At 42.5% G+C, this 21,020-nt stretch overlaps 1 protein-coding gene across 2 annotated transcripts in view; it reads left to right on the top strand.

Moving 5' to 3' along the window:
• LOC126198502 (phosphoribosylformylglycinamidine synthase) overlaps positions 1-21,020 on the top strand; it is a 214,493-nt gene that overhangs the window by 187,613 nt on the left and 5,860 nt on the right. For both annotated transcript variants that reach the window (XM_049934881.1, XM_049934882.1), the window contains one exon: positions 6,739-6,906. In XM_049934881.1, the coding sequence (XP_049790838.1) occupies positions 6,739-6,906 (168 nt within the window). The remainder of the gene's footprint in view (positions 1-6,738; positions 6,907-21,020) is intronic.

The following is a 21,020-nucleotide window of genomic DNA, read 5'->3' as shown; positions in this document are numbered from 1 at the left end:
CAAGATTCTAAAATACTATTTCATAAGATCCATGTGTTGCCATCTGTATACAAGTGATTAATTTATCCTGTGGTTCAGTGATGGAAATGGAACAGTTCACTACAAGGAAAGGAATTCTTTACTTAAAGTACTGTTTGAACATAAAACTATTGGAAACGGTGCAAAAATAATTTTGCTGAATCCCATACTTAATCCTTATAAGGTGTTAACCATATTTGCGTTCAGCATATATTTGTGTGTTCACATAGAAAGAAAATTTTCATATAAAGTAAACTTAAGGTGCAGTTCTCACATTTAACTATTGGATACAGTACAAAAATATTTCCTTTGTGAATATAACACTTTTTTCTTTTAAAATGTTAATTGTGTTTGCATTCAGTGCTTATTTATGTATGTTTGTGTTAAAATGTTCATATGTAATGTAAACAGACAAACCTGTAGTAGTTCCAGAATGGGTGCTGATGTTAATCAGTATGATGATTTCAGTGTGCGTGAGAACCTCATTTTCTCGACCCCTGGGGAAAATTGTCAGATCATCATAGTGTGCTGTGCACATTAAAATCCCCTAAGAGGAGAGGGAAGGAGAAGTCCAGCAGTAGGCTGTTCTCACCGTCAGCAGGCTCGTAGGATGGCAGGTGCACAGTAAACACCGTGACATTAACATGGTCGTTTATAATGACAGCATTGTTTGTAGTATTGTGGGTCAGGGCACAGGCGAGGAATGGAATGTCTCCTTGATGAACACCCCTACCTCAGCTTTTGCCCTATCACCAGTAATGTCATCTTTTCTGTGGAGATTATAGCACTAGGTAAAGGCATTTCATTATTTTTAAAATTTATCTCTAGTAGATTCAGGCAGAAAGGTCTCTCCTGTGCAAGGAGACATAATTCTTCCAAATGGGTCATATATCCACTCACATTCCAGAAGCCTTTTCAATATCTTGGTTTTAATCTACCCTGATCCTTGTGCTGGGACAGTGTGATGCTGGTAGAGTGAAGAGGAGTGGGGGGACTGTCTCAGTCTGGTGAAGAGGCATCTAACTGCATGATGTCCTCCTCATCAGCCAGATATGCCAATATGACATCTGACCTTTTGACCTGAACATCCTGCTTCTTTTCCTACCCCTTTTCCCTTCAAGAGTAGTGGGGAAAGAAATAAATGGAGAGCCTTTCTGTTATTGTGGTACATTTTTTATCCTCAAAATGAAAGGCTGCCTTTCCACACTTCCTGCAAGTTGTTTCACCTCTGCAGCTCGGCTTTCTGTAGCTAAATTCCTGGTATTTGTAGCACCTCACAGTCTAACCCTGCATGAGTGAAACCCTGCCATGATGCACTCAGGCAATGGAGAAATGAATTTCACAATGAAAGTTGCTGTCTTCTCAATCTACCCATTGTACACCCATTGTACTTACGGCATCTCACCATACGTTTGCTTGAGTCGAGGGAGTTGTGGAACTCAAAATCTATATAACATTCATCAAATAGTTGAGACTTCCTTGGCAGCCTCACCTGCTATGATCTGTTAGTTGAAACTAGCAAGGAACCATTCCACAACTTCTGATAGATCTGAAGGTACCAGCAAGTCTTCTAAACCTTTATGAATATAGAAAGGGGCATTTTTCTTCCTATTGATCACTAGAAACTTAAAACTTAGATACTTACAATTTGTTGATCCCCATTACTATGTACAGTCAAGATCGTCAGGAGGGCTAGCCTGCCCAGTCTTGTGGAAGAGTGGGTATGGATACTCCCCAGGTGGCATATTTACTGCATCAGGAGTGTTTTTTGTAGATGCTTCAGTGATTCACCATGGTGTTCCCACAAGGAGTTACGGATATGAAGGTCCACCCAGACGGAGTCCCACTTGCCTCAGTATGTATTATACAACATTTGTGGTAGGTTCGTTAGAGGTTGCCCATTAATATCTGTTTTCCATCAATAGCCATGCATCGTCATGCAGCATATCTTGACATTGAGGATTTTTTTTATAGACGTTTATACCAACCTTGCAATCCAGGCTAAGCCAAGATTCCCATCCCTGTGCACAAAACATTCCACCACTGCAACCCATGGTGATTGCGGAAGCATGTCTAGAGCTTACAGATACAGTGGAGTCATGACACTTACCAATCCCCCAGGTCAGAAAACCTGGAATGACCAAATCCTTACCCAGCCAATAAAGACAGATATATCTGAGGTGCGCCCAGTATTTGGCATGGAATAATAATAATAGCAGGCATTCATAATAACAATAATATTAATTAATTTAGTTCTTTTGAAGTCATGTTTAATATCATCAGAAATGGGAGTGATGATGGTGGAGTAGAAGATTGAAGTGACAGTAAATGTTAAGAAGGAGAAAGCAGACTGTTTCAATAGACACACCTATAAAAGAGTAAGGAATGTTGAAGAGAGGGGGCTTCAGTGAACTGCAGACAGGTATGTAAAAGAGCTGTTGTGGTAGAAGGAATCTTTTGAAGGGAAGAGGAGCTTGATTTCTCAGAGATTTTGGTTCCAAAGTAGGGTTCCTGATACAGAAAATACTTAGACTACTAGACTGTGTTATGTAGTGGTATGGAGAGCATTTTGCTTTGTCAAGAGTGAGTAGTTTTGCTGCATTGTTCAGATAGAAGTAAGTGGGAGTGCAATGATTGTGCAGATGATGGACCAAACATAATTTGTGATAGTCTCTACACTTATCTGCAAGTAGACAGGAGTAATATGGTCAAAAAAAGAAGAAGAAGAAGTGTCACAAATGTATCCCACATATGTGTACATTGCCAGTTTCATCCAGCATGAATCTTCAGAATTTGACCTTGTAAGGGGTCCATAGGCCCTTTCTATAACTTTGCACTTGGCACAGGTCGATAGGACGAACAATCGATTGTGACGTGTTGCGAGAGCAAGTGTAGAGATGCGCCAGTGTGGTTGGCGGGTATATGTGTGTGGAGGCTATTGTTGAAATACAGGTCTTTAACGGAGAAGGGTGTCGCCATCGCTGTGGTTAGACCCCTAAATAATAAATTAACACCGGGAAAGTGATGAAGTATCATTATGAAAGTGACCAGTGACGTTACTAGTGCCGATATTTGGTTTCGCGTCTACCGCGCCGGCCTATCCTTGGATTGCAGTGTTGGATGCAGTGATGGATTAGCGTGTGACGATAATGGAAAATGAAGAAAGCCTGTGCTGAGATTAGCCGTAATTAGATATGTATGACGAAGGCAGTGGCTATCTCCTTTTTGTTGTTCTGAGAAGAATATAAGTTCGTAATTAGTAAAACTGTGTTGGTGTTCCCCATTACCAGACATTCAGAATTATAGTATTGAGCAGAACGAACTGGAAAGTAACAACTTCCGTAGCAGTCAATTCCGATTACCAGCCCCATTAGGTTCACTGTCATCTTACTGATAAATATTGGACTGCTATTCGATCAGATCAGGTCGGGATAATAAACAGAGGTGTTACAACCTCCTTATACTCAAGAGGAAGAACGTTTTGATATTTCTGTAGTGTGTGGAGAGATGCTAATACCTCCTTGCAGTTTGAGTTCTTCCTTAAGTCTAGTGCAAGTGACAGCAAGAGCAGTTGTTGTGCTGTGGTTTTTGTAGAAATCTGATACATATTTCTCTTTAAAGCTATTCAAGATTAAAGTAATTGATTGATAACAAAAGCTTTAGGTAATGCTGCTGAATGCAGATGGGGTGATATCAGAGGGTTTTTTGCCAGATTCCTTCTTGGGTAATGGTTTTGTAAGTCCTTGCTTCCAGTCTGGGAGGGCAGATGCAGTTGAAGCTGTCGTGTGTGTGTGTGTGTGTGTGTGTGTGTGTGTGTGTGTGTGTGTGTGTGTGTGTGTCCCGTCCCTCCCCCTGTTCACCTCCTCTTCCCTCCTCTCTCTGATCTTGCACCTTATTTGTTGTTGTTGCAAACTAAACCATGACTGAGAATTGAACAGTCTCAAAATGAATGGGTAAATCAGTTGGGATCATTGGGTATATAGGGTATCATAGAGACCTCTCCATCTACCGGATCTGTGGAGACAGTAGTTTCAAGGGCTGTACTTCACATACATACTCTGTAACTAAGTTGTTTTACAAAGTTCACCATAAATACAACTATCCTGTTTTCTGTTAAAACCGACTGTGAGGAAGAAAACTAAAAAGCACATTGTTGTGCATACAATTTTTGTGGAAAACTATATATAATGAAAAAGAAAATGTAGGGAGAACCCATTTGTGTAAATGATTTAAAGGGTGTCACAGTTAAAACTAACAGCAAGAAAGAAAATTAAACTGTACATTTTCACAGCACAGCATGAGATTTTCTCTCTTGCAGTCAGTGTTAACAGGTAACATATACTTTTTTAATATAGTCTGTCCTTGTCTCAATGTTAATTAGAGTACTGTATAAAAATCTGAAGTCAATCAAGAACTTAAAAATTCTGCTGTTTCCCTGTTTTGGTAACAACGTTAAATGAAAACTTGTTTTTGTATAGTAAAATAGATGATCAGTTTCACTATAATTTCATTGTGTTCTACTGCTGCTGAACAAATTTGCACAGCTAAAATATGAACTAGAGTTTCAACTGTAAATCTGGGCTTGCTTACTCCCAGACCATGTAGATTTTTCCACAAGTCTGCACATCCACAGGTTGTTCTCATGTAGCAAATGAGCGTACCTAAGTTCTGCATTTCTCTTCGACTGACTGACATGGTTGCATAGTTGTTTGTAGGCATGATAATAATTTTCAGAGGTCACGGTGCCATTCATATGCCCTAAGTGACTCTTGTGGCGCAAGTTTGCTCTTTACTCTAACAATTTGCAGAGGAGCATGTTTGCTCTACAAATTATTGAGTTTCATAGGTAAATTAGATACTTCATATCTTTCAGTAGTAAGTGCATATATATTATTACGCTTAAAGTTTCTGAATGTTGTGGTTTGATCTTTGGACATTGTAACAAATAGGTCATAAATAATATGTTACGAGCTGACATGCTACATACAGAGATCTGGTTAGTAAAAAGTTACTGTGTTTGGTGCTGCTATTGCAAATACATCAATAAAAATATGACTGACTGACAAGTTGGACCAAGCAGAAGCTGTATAAGATTTTAGTAGAAAAGTATTTGCTAGATTTTTGAAAGTGAGCGACTGTTGTTTACAAAATTTATGTTATTACCTCTGGCTACAATTATGTATTCAGAGATTCAAGATCTGATGAGGGAAGTAGCGCAAGTTGAAAACACAGTTGCATTTGTGATGGGCTTTGTATGAACGTGTTTGAGGTGCATGCTACAAAAATGCTTTAACACCCAAATCTCCAGATGTCGGACATTCTGATTGCTACCAAACATTGTGTGTTGATAGAGTATCAACTAAAACACCGATTTAGTTTGTGCCATGTGCTGTTGTCCAGTAGAAGATGTGTAAAAGGTAATGAAAAGTGACACCAGAGCTATGGAGTATACGCAAACCATACCTGTGAGCTCTGAACGTGAAAATCTGTGGTAGATGAGTCCGTAGTGAGTCAGATTGTCATGCTAAAGGTCCTGAGTTCAAAACCCACTGATGATGATTTTTTTAACTGATTATGTGCAAAATTGTTATATGGGAGAACATTTTTATGCCATGTAAAAGGATGTTTCAGAGGTTGTAGTAATGTTCTTTTGGCAGTCTGCTTTCACTTTGTTAGATGAAAGTAGAAAACCTAGAGCATACATTTGTGTACATAACACCTAACATATCTATACAAATGTAGTCTGTAGGTTTGCTACTTTCAACTAATGAACCGAAAGCAGACTGTCAAAAGAACATTACTACAAATCCCAAAATGTCCTTTTACATGGCAGAAAAATGTTCTCCCATATAACAGTTTCACACATAATCTGTTAAAAAAATACTGTTTATGCATCTTCTATTGGACAACAGCACACAGCACAAACTAAATTGGTGTTTTGGTTGATACTCTATCAACCCATAATGTTTGGTACTGATCTGAGTGTCTGACATCTGGAGGTTTGGTGTAAGCATTATCATCAATTACAGTGTAAAATACAAGGATTTCATATTCCATGCACTGGGTAGTTATCGTAAAAATTTCTGCGTTAGCTAATTTAAAATTAGTAATGGATTTTGTAGTCGATGCTGGTCGTATAAAAGGTTGTATGTTAGAGTTGCCGATACGACTCCTAGGGGAACCATACAGACATTTTGCCTTGGTGGGAAACCAGTCTAATAGTTACCTTGATCTGTGACTCATCAACTTGGGCAGTTAACATGTTCGGTTGTGGTTTACCCCAATTTGGAGCAGTCATTTTACTCTATCTGGCATCATAATTGTTTGATAACGAATCCTGCAAGTATAGTGAACATAACTGTTAGCTGTTATCAACACAAAATAAGACTTTACAGTAAAGGAGAGAACAGTAGCTGTATTCATAATTAATGTGACTGATGCAACAGTAGCAATCAGTTCTAATAATATATGGTATATCAGAAAAATAAGACATTGAACATGAAGTCATCAGTAAAGTCATCTTTTTGACAGTTTCATCTCCATAGTCTGCTATTATCTGCAATACAAATGATGCAACTCTTAGACTTTTAAGATTATCTGTAACATGGGTCTTCCATTTCAGGTTCTTATCAGTGTAAACACTTGAGAATTTAGAATATTCTGTTTTCTTAATTAATTTTCCCTCACATATGCTTTAATTTTACCTCCAAACTGTGACAGGTTCTTCCTCAGGCGACAGTTTATCAACACCGGAGATTGTATTGGATCACAACTTGTCCGGAAGGTTCGAGTGTCGTTTCAGCACTGTCAAGATCGAGAGATCTCCCTCTATCATGTTGCATGGTATGGAGGGATGTCTCCTTGGAGTTTGGATTGCTCACGGAGAAGGTATAATAATTTGTCATACTACTTTAATTAATTGATGTGACAAAATTTATGGCCAGTACTTTCCTTCAAGACGTTAGAGAGAGTGAATACTGACCAGCGGTTCTGTCTCATAGTTATATAGCCCCCCCTCCCCCCAGCAAGTTTTCATTTTGATAGAATTTATTTTTATATTGAGAAGGAGCTGAAGGATGACTGCTTGTATCAAATTTAGTTTTTTTGTCTGTTAAAAAGATATTGTCTCTTACATGGTTAAAAATAATGCTTCAGTATTACTATGTTTTTATTTTTGTCATTTACTGTGGACATCCCTGAATTTAAGATTGTTTTCCATATGATTTCACAGTATACTCAGTCTTCATTTTTACAGCTGATTTCAATTAATTTTAAAACTATCTTCAGGTTATCCGATAGGAAAGAAAATATCATTAAAAAGTGCATTTGCATGTAGTATTAAACAAAAGAGAAAGTTGTATGCCACTGTTAGTTGGAAACCCTGGGGGGTGGGTACAGTTGCTTAATCTCCCCTTGCTGGTCAAATACTGGTGGTGAAAGTTTCTTCTGCTACTGAGACTTTGTCGGCTACTTCAGAGTCACACAGCACTGCACCGCAGTGTGTTGGTACCCTTGGCTAAAGAGGCGGGAGCAAATACTTTATTCAAATGAAGCCACTGTCTTGAAGTGATGTTGTGGCTATACGTACATAAGAAGTAATTAACTGAGCATCATTTCGAAATGCAACAGTGACAATAACAAACGTAATTGTTGGGTTCAAATTAATGATATGAATATAATAGAGGGAAACATTCCATGTGGGAAAATTATATCTAAAAACAAAGATGATGTGACTTACCAAACGAAGCACTGGCAGGTCGATAGACACACAAACTAACACAAACAAACACACAAAATTCAAGCTTTCGCAACAAACTGTTGCCTCATCAGGAAAGAGGGAAGGAGAGGGAAACACAAAAGGATGTGGGTTTTAAGGGAGAGGGTAAGGAGTCATTCCAATCCCGGGAGCGGAAAGACTTACCTTAGGGGGAAAAAAGGACGGGTATACACTCGCGCACACACACACACATATCCATCCACACATATACAGACACAACCAGACATATTTAAGGACAAAGAGTTTGGGCAGAGATGTCAGTCTAGGCGGAAGTGCAGAGGCAAACTTGTTGTTGAATGACAGGTGAGGTATGAGTGGCGGCAACTTGAAATTAGCGGAGATTGAGGCTTGGTGGGTAACGGGAAGAGAGGATATATTGAAGAGCAAGTTCCCATCTCCGGAGTTCGGATAGGTTGGTGTTGGTGGGAAGTATCCAGATAACCCGGACGGTGTAACACTGTGCCAAGATGTGCTGGCCGTGCACCAAGGCATGTTTAGCCACAGGGTGATCCTCAGTCCCTATACCAGTTCCAAACTGAACAATCCATTGCCCTCACCCACCTAATCCTTCACCTACACATCAACTTAGCCAATGAACACACCTGTCAACTCCTATTCTTAATAAAAGTCCTTAATCTTTCCTCTCTCACATCCACACCGGCTGTTCAGAGCATCCTCCTACAGGCCAACTGCAAATTAGAACAGCATGCCACCCTCCACCTCAAAAAACTATCCAATCTCCTGGTTTCCCACCTCCGGAAAGGCAACTCACTCACCCTTCACAACCTTTCCAGCAAACCTCAACCTCCTCTCATTGCACACAAACCCAGTCTCTCCCATCTACTCAATCTCCCACTTCCAGCTCCACTCCCTCCAAAACCTCATAATTCCAATCAACACAACCTGGAACCACAACACCCTAATTCAGTAGTTAACCTTTCCTCCAAACCTCTCTCCCAATCCGAAACCTCTGTCCTATCCAAAGGCCTCACCTTCAGCCCCACTCCCAGATTCAACCAAACAGCCCTCATCAAAGATTTACCGTTCTACTCTCGTACTCTCTGCTGAAAATATCACTTTGCCACGAAGAAAAATTATCCTAATCCTACTCCTTATGATCCAACTCCCCAGGACACTATCCAAATTGAACCCTGCCTGGAACAGTTCCGTCCTCCGTCGCAGCGGGACCCACCTCCTCTTCCTCAAAATCACCCTCTCCAAACTTACGAGGAATTTCTGACTTCCAAACTTGCATCTCATTCCTTCTTAAAAAACCTTAATCCTACTCCCAGCATCACCACTGCTGAAGCCCAGGCTATCCGTGATCTGAAGGCTGTCCGATCCATCGTCATTCTTCCGGCGGACAAGGGTTCCACGACCGTGGTACTTGATCGTCGGGAGTATGTGGCTGAGTGACTGCGTCAGCTTTCAGACAACACCACATACAAAGTTTGCCAAGGTAATCCCATTCCCGATGTCCAGGCGGAGCTTCAAGGAATCCTCAGAACCTTAGGCCCCCTGCAAAACCTGTCACCTGACTCCATCAACCTCCTGACCCCACCAACACCCAGCACCCCTACCTTCTACCTTCTTCCTAAAATTCACAAACCCAATCATCCCGGCCTCCCCATTGTAGCTTGTTACCAAGCCCCCACAGAATGTATCTCTGCCTACGTGGATCAACACCTTCAACCCATTACATGCAGTCTCCCATCCTTCATCAAAGACACCAACCACTTTCTCGAACACCTGGAATCCTTACCCAATCTGTTACCCCCGGAAACCATCCTTGTAACCATTGATGCCACTTCCTTATACACAAAATATTCCGCACGTCCAGGGCCTCGCTGCAGTGGAGCATTTCCCTTCACGCCGATCACCTGCCACCCTACCTAAAACCTCTTTCCTCATTACCTTAGCCAGCTTCATTCTGACCCACAACTTCTTCACTTTTGAAGGCCAGACATACCAACAATTAAAGGGAACAGCCATGGGTACCAGGATGGCCCCCTCGTACGCCAACCTATTCATGGGTCGCTTAGAGGAAGCCTTCTTGGTTACCCAGGTCTGCCAACCCAAAGTTTGGTACAGATTTATTGATGACATCTTCATGATCTGGACTCACAGTGAAGAAGAACTTCAGAATTTCCTCTCCAACCTCAACTCCTTTGGTTCCATCAGATTCACCTGGTCCTACTCCAAATCCCACGCCACTTTCCTTGACGTTGACCTCCATCTGTCCAATGGCCAGCTTCACACGTCCGTCCACATCAAACCCACCAACAAGCAACAGTACCTGCATTATGACAGCTGCCACCCATTCCACATCAAACGGTCCCTTCCCTACAGCCTAGGTCTTCGTGGCAAATGAATCTGCTCCAGTCCAGAATCCCTGAACCATTACACCAACAACCTGACAACAGCTTTCGCATCCCGTAACTACCCTCCCAACCTCGTACAGAAGCAAATAACCAGAGCCACTTCCTCATCCCCTCAAACCCAGAACCTCCCACAGAAGAACCACAAAAGTGCCCCACTTGTGACAGGATACTTTCCGGGACTGGACCAGACTCTGAATGTGGCTCTCCAGCAGGGATACGACTTCCTCAAATCCTGCCCTGAAATGAGATCCATCCTCCATGAAATCCTCCCCACTCCACCAAGAGTGTCTTTCCGCCGTCCACCTAACCTTCGTAACCTGTTAGTTCATCCCTATGAAATCTCCAAACCACCTTCCCTACCCTCTGGCTCCTATCCTTGTAACCGCCCCCGGTGTAAAACCTGTCCCATGCACTCTCCCACCACCACCTACTCCAGTCCTGTAACCCGGAAGGTGTACACGATCAAAGGCAGAGCCACATGTGAAAGCACCCATGTGATTTACCAACTGACCTGCCTACACTGTGATGCATTCTATGTGGGAATGACCAGCAACAAACTGTCCATTCGCATGAATGGACACAGGCAGACAGTGTTTGTTGGTAATGAGGGTCACCCTGTGGCTAAACATGCCTTGGTGCACGGCCAGCACGTCTTGGCACAGTGTTACACCATCCGGGTTATCTGGATACTTCCCACCAACACCAACCTATCCGAACTCCGGAGATGGGAACTTGCTCTTCAATATATCCTCTCTTCCCGTTACCCACCAGGCCTCAATCTCCGCTAATTTCAAGTTGCCGCCACTCATACCTCACCTGTCATTCAACAACATCTTTGCCTCTGCACTTCCGCCTCGACTGACATCTCTGCCCAAACTCTTTGTCTTTAAATATGTCTGGTTGTGTCTGTATATGTGTGGATGGATATGTGTGTGTGTGCGAGTGTATACCCGTCCTTTTTTCCCCCTAACAAGTCTTTCCGCTCCCGGGATTGGAATGACTCCTTACCCTCTCCCTTAAAACCCACATCCTTTCGTCTTTCCCTCTCCTTCCCTCTTTCCTGATGAGGCAACAGTTTGTTGCGAAAGCTTGAATTTTGTGTGTGTGTGTTTGTGTTTGTTTGTGTGTCTATCGACCTGCCAGCGCTTTCGTTCGGTAAGTCACATCATCTTTGTTTGTAGATATATTTTTCCCACGTGGAATGTTTCCCTCTATTATATTGATATCAGCAATTTGAACCCAACAATTATGTTTGTTATTGCCACTGTTACATTTCAAAATCTTTTCTGTCGTCTTATTTTCTCTTTCTGTTTTTGCCAGTAGTTTCACTTTGTATTCACCTTCGCCTTTTTAGCGTAATCTGCTATACAATTTTATCCCGCCTATATATACTTAATAATACGTAACCCACTTCCAAACCATAACCAAAAAAAATTTTTTACCGCTTTCAACACTACCGCCGCTATAGAATCCACCATTTCTAGTTCACAAACAGTTCCTTTCACCTTTTAAACAACCATTTCGGCTAGCTCTAATAGCTTTCGCTTTATTTCCATTTTTCCCACATCACTGATAATTTTTATCCGCTTCCCACAGAGTTTAACGTCATTATTTCTTCGTCAGACAATTGTTAGCCTCATTTTCATAATCTGCCACCACAAAACCATTCCTTTTAATATATTACACGCAGTTTTTTCGAAATTTTCCCGAATTTCTCCGTCCTTTAACGTGTTTTGGCGGCAACACAACCACCTAACCTTTGTGCACATCGTTATCTACCAACCCAAGTCCAACATAGCCCAGCTGTAACCAACACCTTCTCACCTTTTTTCACACCAGATCTCCAGTTACTTTCCAGTCCACCTTTATCTCTCCCCATATATTTTTATTTTCATTTTCATTTCACCTCATGTTACACTTTCCACCTTCTAATACCATGTCACCCTCACAACACCCCCACAACGACCCCATTAAGTTTTATTTACATTCCCTCCGCAAACATGCCTTCGCCCCAGCCAGATTACGCTCCCATATTCTATTTTGTCAGGCTTGTCTGACATTTGCCATTACCCCCAAAGGCCTCACACTTAAAGTTCCCATCTCTGGCTGCAACCCTTCTTTCCATCAGTCCCTATACCAGTTCCAAACTGAACAATCCATTGCCCTCACCCACCTAATCCTTCACCTACACATCAACTTAGCCAATGAACACACCTGTCAACTCCTATTCTTAATAAAAGTCCTTAATCTTTCCTCTCTACATCCACACCGGCTGTTCAGAGCATCCTCCTACAGGCCAACCGTAAATTAGAACAGCATGCCACCCTCCACCTCAAAAAACTATCCAATCTCCTGGTTTCCCACCTCCGGAAAGGCAACTCACTCACCCTTCACAACCTTTCCAGCAAACCTCAACCTCCTCTCATTGCACACCAACCCAGTCTCTCCCATCTACTCAATCTCCCACTTCCAGCTCCACTCCCTCCAAAACCTCAAAATTCCAATCAACACAATCTGGAACCACAACACCCCAATTCAGTAGTTAACCTTTCCTCCAAACCTCTCTCCCAATCCGAAACCTCTGTCCTATCCAAAGGCCTCACCTTCAGCCCCACTCCCAGATTCAACCAAACAGCCCTCGTCAAAGATTTACTGTCCTACACTCGTACTCTCTGCTGGAAATATCACTTTGCCACGAAGAAAAATGATCCTAATCCTACTCCTAATGATCCAACTCCCCAAGACACCATCCAAATTGAACCCTGCCTGGAACAGTTCCGTCCTCCGTCGCAGCGGGACCCACCTCCTCTTCCTCAAAATCACCCTCTCCAAACCTTCCAGGAATTTCTGACTTCCAGCCTTGCATCTCAATCCTTCTTAAAAAACTTGATCCTACTCCCAGCATCACCACTGCTGAAGCCCAGGCTATCCGTGATCTGAAGGCTGACCGATCCATCGTCATTCTTCCGGCGGACAAGGGTTCCACGACCGTGGTACTTGATCGTCGGGAGTATGTGGCTGAGGGACTGCGTCAGCTTTCAGACAACACCACATACAAAGTTTGCCAAAGTAACCCCATTCCCGATGTCCAGGCGGAGCTTCAAGGAATCCTCAGAACCTTAGGCCCCCTGCAAAACCTTTCACCTGACTCCATCAACCTCCTGACCCCACCAACACCCAGCACCCCTACCTTCTACCTTCTTCCTAAAATCCACAAACCCAATCATCCCGGCCGCCCCATTGTAGCTGGTTACCAAGCCCCCACAGAACGGATCTCTGCCTACGTAGATCAACACCTTCAACCCATTACATGCAGTCTCCCATCCTTCATCAAAGACACCAACCACTTTCTCGAACGCCTGGAATCCTTACCCAATCTGTTACCCCCGGAAACCATCCTTGTAACCATTGATGCCACTTCCTTATACACAAATATTCCGCATGTCCAGGGCCTCGCTGCGATGGAGCACTTCCTTTCACGCCGATCACCTGCCACCCTACCTAAAACCTCTTTCCTCATTACCTTAGCCAGCTTCATCCTGACCCACAACTTCTTCACTTTTGAAGGCCAGACATACCAACAATTAAAGGGAACAGCCATGGGTACCAGGATGGCCCCTTCGTACGCCAACCTATTCATGGGTCGCTTAGAGGAAGCCTTCTTGGTTACCCAGGCCTGCCAACCCAAAGTTTGGTACAGATTTATTGATGACATCTTCATGATCTGGACTCACAGTGAAGAAGAACTTCAGAATTTCCTCTCCAACCTCAACTCCTTTGGTTCCATCAGATTCACCTGGTCCTACTCCAAATCCCATGCCACTTTCCTTGACGTTGACCTCCACCTGTCCAATGGCCAGCTTCACACGTCCGTCCACATCAAACCCACCAACAAGCAACAGTACCTGCATTATGACAGCTGCCACCCATTCCACATCAAACGGTCCCTTCCCTACAGCCTAGGTCTTCGTGGCAAATGAATCTGCTCCAGTCCGGAATCCCTGAACCATTACACCAACAACCTGACAACAGCTTTCGCATCTCGCAACTACCCTCCCGACCTGGTACAGAAGCAAATAACCAGAGCCACTTCCTCATCCTCTCAAACCCAGAACCTCCCACAGAAGAACCACAAAAGTGCCCCACTTGTGACAGGATACTTTCCGGGACTGGACCAGACTCTGAATGTGGCTCTCCAGCAGGGATACGACTTCCTCAAATCCTGCCCTGAAATGAGATCCATCCTTCATAAAATCCTCCCCACTCCACCAAGAGTGTCTTTCCGCCATCCACCTAACCTTCGTAACCTGTTAGTTCATCCCTATGAAATCCCCAAACCACCTTCCCTACCCTCTGGCTCCTATCCTTGTAACCGCCCCCGGTGTAAAACCTGTCCCATGCACTCTCCCACCACCACCTACTCCAGTCCTGTAACCCGGAAGGTGTACACGATCAAAGGCAGAGCCACATGTGAAAGCACCCACGTGATTTACCAACTGACCTGCCTACACTGTGATGCATTCTATGTGGGAATGACCAGCAACAAACTGTCCATTCGCATGAATGGACACAGGCAGACAGTGTTTGTTGGTAATGAGGATCACCCTATGGCTAAACATGCCTTGGTGCACGGCCAGCACATCTTGGCACAGTGTTACACCGTCTGGGTTATCTGGATACTTCCCACCAACACCAACCTATCCGAACTCCGGAGATGGGAACTTGCTCTTCAATATATCCTCTCTTCCCGTTACCCACCAGGCCTCAATCTCCGCTAATTTCAAGTTGCTGCCACTCATACCTCACCTGTCATTCAACATCATCTTTGCCTCTTCACTTCCGCCTCGACTGACATCTCTGCCCAAACTCTTTGTCTTTAAATATGTCTGCTTGTGTCTGTGTATGTGCGGATGGATGTGTGTGTGCGTGCGAGTGTATACCCGTCCTTTTTTCCCCCTAAGGTAAGTCTTTCCGCTCCCGGGATTGGAATGACTCCTTACACTCTCCCTTAAAACCCACATCCTTTCGTCTTTCCCTCTCCTTCCCTCTTTCCTGATGAGGCAACAGTTTGTTGCGAAAGCTTGAATTTTGTGTGTATGTTTGTGTGTCTATCGACGTGCCAGCGCTTTCGTTTGGTAAGTCACATCATCTTTGTTTTTATTTTTATATATATATATATATATATATATATATATATATATATATATATATATATATATATATATATATATATATATATGGTGTCCCATTCTTCACATTCTCCATCAAGAGCCAATACCAGGGAAGTTAGTGATATTGGACACTGGTATCTGGAGTGAAATCAATGTTCTAACTCGTCCCAAATGTGTTCCATTGGGTACAAGTCGTAGACTGTGGGTCAACCAGTCCATTGCAGGAATGCCTTACAGATGCTGCTTTATGCCAGGGTGAATTATCATGCTGACACAATCAATCATTCTCTCTTAAAGTGGCCACACGTAACTGCACAAATGCCTCGTGCCTCCACACGGCTCAAGTGTGCTTCCACAAGAATCAGTTCATTTTGTTAGAAATTATTGAGCTATGCTGTGCTGGTTTTGGAAGCAATTTTGCTTATTTTACAAAATAAATAAATAAAAATAAAATAAAATGAATAGGAAATGTGATATGTGCAGGAATGAGTGACTGAAAAAATGAAAATCAGATTCCTGTATTAACTATTTATACTAGACTCATTACAGAAACTATCTCACTCTGTTGTTGTTATTCTTCTCGTTTTCTCCATGTAATATTCTTGGCCTTACCCATATTACAGTTCCGAGCAAGGTGGCGCAGTGGCTAGCACATTGGACTTGCATTCGGGAGGATGACAGTTCAACCCCGCTTCTGGCCATCCTGATTTAAAGTTTTCCGTGATTTCCCTAAATTGCTCCAGGCAAATGCCAGGATGGTTCCTGTGAAAGGGCACGGCCGACATCCTACCCCATCCTTCCCTAATCCGATGAGACCGATGACCTTACTGTCTGGTCTCCTCCCCCAAACAACCCAATCCCCTATATTACAGTAGAACATTATTACAGAATGTAATTTAACAGGACTAAATAAAAATCAAATCAGATCACTGACAAATGCTTGCACAATCATCCCTACTCCTGGTAGACACACAATCATGCACATGTTTGAATGTTTGCACAAGCAAGCATAATCAAAGTTTGATCAAGCATCAAGCATTCTTGGGCAAGCACATTTGCACATGCTTGCTTATCAAGAATGGATTTAGGTATATGGCCACTTTTAACTGTTCCTTCACTGTACGCATTACACAATGATATAAAACGTGTCCACACCCTCTGCATTTAGCACACCCTAACTACAACAGACACCCCCATACCGTAACAGCACCTCATCCATATTTCACCATTGTACGACATACTATTGTATCCTGCTACTAGTGTGTGCGAGTGTGAGTACGCTGAATGTAGAGTCACCATGCGTATGTACTTAAATCGACTTCCAACTGTATCATCGCAGGCCGGCCACTACAGGCCACCTGTAGGAGGCGTGCACACGGTACGATCTCTGCCACGTTGTCTGCTGGCAACTTGCGCATATATATGTGCGGAGCAGCACTGGCTCACTCTCACTATGTTCTTTTAGTTTGTTGCGCTCACATCAGTTGTTCTGTGTATCGTTTATGTTACCCCGTCTGTATGAATCTTTTGTCTTGTTATGTATGGAGTCCCGAGAGTCTTATTTCCATTATTGTTCAGAGATTTATGAATAAAGCCATATTTGTGTTACTGGATTGGTTTCATGTATTACTTGGTTACTAGACGATTGGCGACGAGGATGGGATCCCAATCGTGTAGTAACTAAGTAATACACAAAACCAATGCAGTAATACAAATGTAGCTGTATTCGTAAACCTCTGAACAATAATCGAAATAATCCTCTTGTGAGTCCACACATTACAAGACAAAAGAATCATGCAGGAGGTGCAACACACAGAACGTCTGTTGCGAGTTTCTTCTTTCTTCTAGTTGACAAAACGAAGGGCTTATCTGGAACCAAAATACCATATGGGACCTTAGCTAGTATTCCTGAAGTCTCTGTTATATTCCAGATCTTCCACAAAAGAATATTTGTATCAGGGAAAGCTTCAAGGCCACCCTAGTCTGCAAGATTCCCCCATACAACAAACAAGGTCAACCGTGTACTACCTCCAAAGACAGCAGTAACATCACATATTAACTGCATTCTTAGTGCATAAAAGACATTTGGACCACCAATAAGCTTCTGCTTATTGAATTGGCCAGCAAGGTTAGTGTCTGTAGCTTTCAAAGACTTGTACACAGGAACAATGCCCCGACAATAGTGACGATAATAATGTCGCATAGGCATTGCAGAGGCACTTGTGTTAACGTGCCTCTGCAATGCCTACATGACGTTATTATCTTTACCAATGGCAGCACATTGTTCCTGTGTACAAGTCTTTGAAAGCAATGGAATTGACCTTGCAGCCCAATTCAATAAGCAGCAGCTTATTGGTGGCCCAAATGTCTTTTGTGGACTCAGAATGCAGTTTACATGTGATGTTACTGTACTGTTGTCTTTGGAGGTAGTACATGGTTGACCTTGGCTGTTGTATGGGAGAATCATGCAGGTTATGGTGGCCGTGAAGCTTTCCGTGATGCAAATATTCTTTTGTGGAAGATATGGAATATAACAGAGACTTAGAAATACTAGCTAAGGTCCCATATGGTACTTTGGTTCCAGAGAAGCCCTTTGTTTTGTCAGCTAGAAGAAAGAAGCTGAACGCTGACAAGTACTTGTTTATTTGGGCCAAAGTAGGGAATGGCAATCGTAAAATAAAGATTGTTGGTAACTGTATGTTGAATTATAGTCAGTAAATGTAAAATCCTTATCTCCTTTCCTAATTCCCTATCACAAGAAAGAAAAAGAAAAAAAAATCATTCACTTAATGTAGGCCCTTAGCACTTGGTTACGCGCTAGGCAGTTGGGTACCTTAAGAGAGCTGACGTGTTTCATCTCGTGACGAGGCTGTTGGCTACCGTAAGAGAGCTGACTTACCTGCCGCCTGGCAGCGCAGTGTCTCTAGTTTTAGCTGCAGCTAGTTGACCGGAAGCAAGTGGAGGCCCCAAGCACAGAGCGTCCCAACCACAGCATCCTGTCATTGTAAGAAGAAGAATGACGTATAGCCATCCGCGGCAGCACGTGGCGTCATTTGCTCTGCAGCTGTCAGCGTGCGGATGCTTTGCTCTTGAGTTGTACTGGGTGATGGCTTGCAACGTTCACTTCTGTTAACGTGCCTCTGCAGTGCCTACACAATGTTATTATTGTCGCCATTGGCGACGCATTGTTCCTGTGTACAACAAGTCTTTGAAAGCAATAGACAGTGACCTTGCTGGCCAATTCAATAAGCAGCAGTTTATTGGTGGCCCAAATGTCTTTTGTGGATGCAGAATGCAGTTTACATGTGATGTTATTGTTGTCTTTGGAAGTAGTACATGGTTGACCTTGCATGTTGTATGGCAGAAACATGCAAACTACAGTGGCCTTGAAGCTTTCCATGATGCAAATGTTCTTCTGTGGAAGATCTGGAATATAACAGAGACTTGAGGAATACAAGCTAAGGTCCCATATGGTACTTTGCTTCCAGATAAGCCATTTGTTTTGTCAGCTAGAAGAAAGACAGGCCACCGGGCCTCTGGTGACGCTTACTCTGCCGCCTGTCAGGCCAGCGGGCATGTGAGGTCTTCTGGCTGTCATCTGCAGGTGTGGCCTCTGCAGTTTCGCCACATAGGCCACTAACATGAGCTGGTGTCAGAGGGATAGCTGGTAGACAGGGCGAATGGCTTACACACGACAGATTTCTTTCATACTTCCAACATCTGATGTGTTCTTTGTAACATATTGTAAAATTCCTAAAATAACTTTGGCATTCGGTTTATATACTGTTGCTCCCTTGTATTTGTCACTCTTAGTTGTTGATTGGCTTAAGTTTGTTTGGAGAGTTTGGACAGTTTTATATGCTACAGTGAGGCCTTGTTTCTGTAAGATGTTTGCCACTCTGTTAGTTTATATGTGTAAGTCATTGTAAACCATGTTGTTTGTTTCTATTTTGTGTTGTCACTGTGTTTGTATGTTATGTGTATTCATCAGTTACACAGCCAGAAAGTAGCTGCACTAAGGCAAAATCATATAAAATAAACAGAATTCCACTGAACAAGAGAAATTATGAAAATGAAATGTATGCAAGCACACACAATGGTTACGACACATATGTATGAGGGACCTTCACTAATTAAAAGACACAAATTGATGGAAAAAACAGAATTTTTAGGAAATTAAACTTACTGCTTTTCAGCATAATACTCAGCCCCCCTCCCCCCTTTTTCCAACAATGAAATAGTTCTTTTTATACCGAATGCAAAGAGGTCTCTGTCTTGTTGTTTGAGCCACTTTCCCATAAATTCTTTGACCACCTTGTTGTTGCTGAACTTTTTTTCTGTGTAATGCCTCTGTGAGGGGCTCAAAGAATGAAAATCTGAGGGTGCCAAATCTAGACTGTGGGGAGGATGAGACAGTATGTCGCATCTCATTTATTCAGTGGTCTCTTGGGTCAGCTGAGCAGTGTGAAGGCGAGTATTTTCACCTTTTCTTTGAAATATATGATGTTTTTCTCTCATTGCTGGCTTTACTTTCTTCATAGGCATACCTAAGTAGTAGGGGTTTTCATTGTGCACTGATCTTCTAAATAATCACAAAAGATGATTCCTTGGGCATCACAAAAGACTGTCAACACGACTTTTCCAGCTGATGTTTGTGTTCTGAATTTCATTTGGATAAGTGAGCTACTGTCCTTCCATTCCAGGATCTTTTGGACTCTGGTTCAAAATGGTGAACCCAAGTTTCCTCACATGTTAAAATCTTGGTAACTGGCCAGCTATCACATTGCTCATCAGTCACTGAGATTTGACCGGTCTTGAACTGTTCTCGCAGCCACTTACAAAAATTTCCATGGTTCGTTTAGCCTTAACCAAAGTGTAAAATCATTCAAAAAAATATTTTAGCCAGTTTTTCACCTTTAGAAAAAAAAGTATCACTGAACAGAACGTTGTTCAACTAATGTGGAAACTGCAAGTGGACACGCCATCATTAAATGCAATTTGGGAGATAATAAATAAAATAACTTTGTATCCATCAGAATAACTTTTTATCCATCAGCTGCTCTCTGCTCATGACAGTGATGCCAACCAAAAGTAATGAAACTAGAGTACTCCTACAAACTGTTTTCACTCCTACATCAGTTTGTCTCTTTAATTATTGAATGTCCCTTGTATTGCACAAACTTAGTCAAAAAATTAAAACTACTACAAAACAAACACAATATGCCCACAATATAGGGAAACTCAAAAGCCCCAAACCAACACACACACACACACACACACACACACACACACTCACAGGACATAGTGTATGGTGACTTACACACACAAAGTAGCACACAGAGCAACAAACATCGTAAAGAAACAGTGCCTCCATATGGCATATAAAACTGTACAAATTCTGCAAACAAACCTAAGCCAACCAGCAATCAAGAGGAACAAATTCTAGGGACCAGGAATATGCAAACTTGAAGCCAAAGGTGAGATACATTATTCATAAGTATAAGACGAGATTTTAAAAAATGTTACAAAGAACAAACCAGATGTTGGAAATATGAAGCAAATCATTCTCCATTGACAGAACATGTACAGCTTTACAGCCATCATTCCACCAATGCAAAATAAGACATGGAAATTACCAGGACAGTTAGCCGCCGCAGCCCCCCCCCCCCCCAC

The sequence above is a fragment of the Schistocerca nitens genome, chromosome 8, assembly GCF_023898315.1.
Source record: "Schistocerca nitens isolate TAMUIC-IGC-003100 chromosome 8, iqSchNite1.1, whole genome shotgun sequence".
Lineage (NCBI taxonomy): Eukaryota > Metazoa > Arthropoda > Insecta > Orthoptera > Acrididae > Schistocerca > Schistocerca nitens.
Note: the sequence above shows the minus strand (reverse complement) of the source record. Positions and strands in the feature narration are given on the sequence as shown.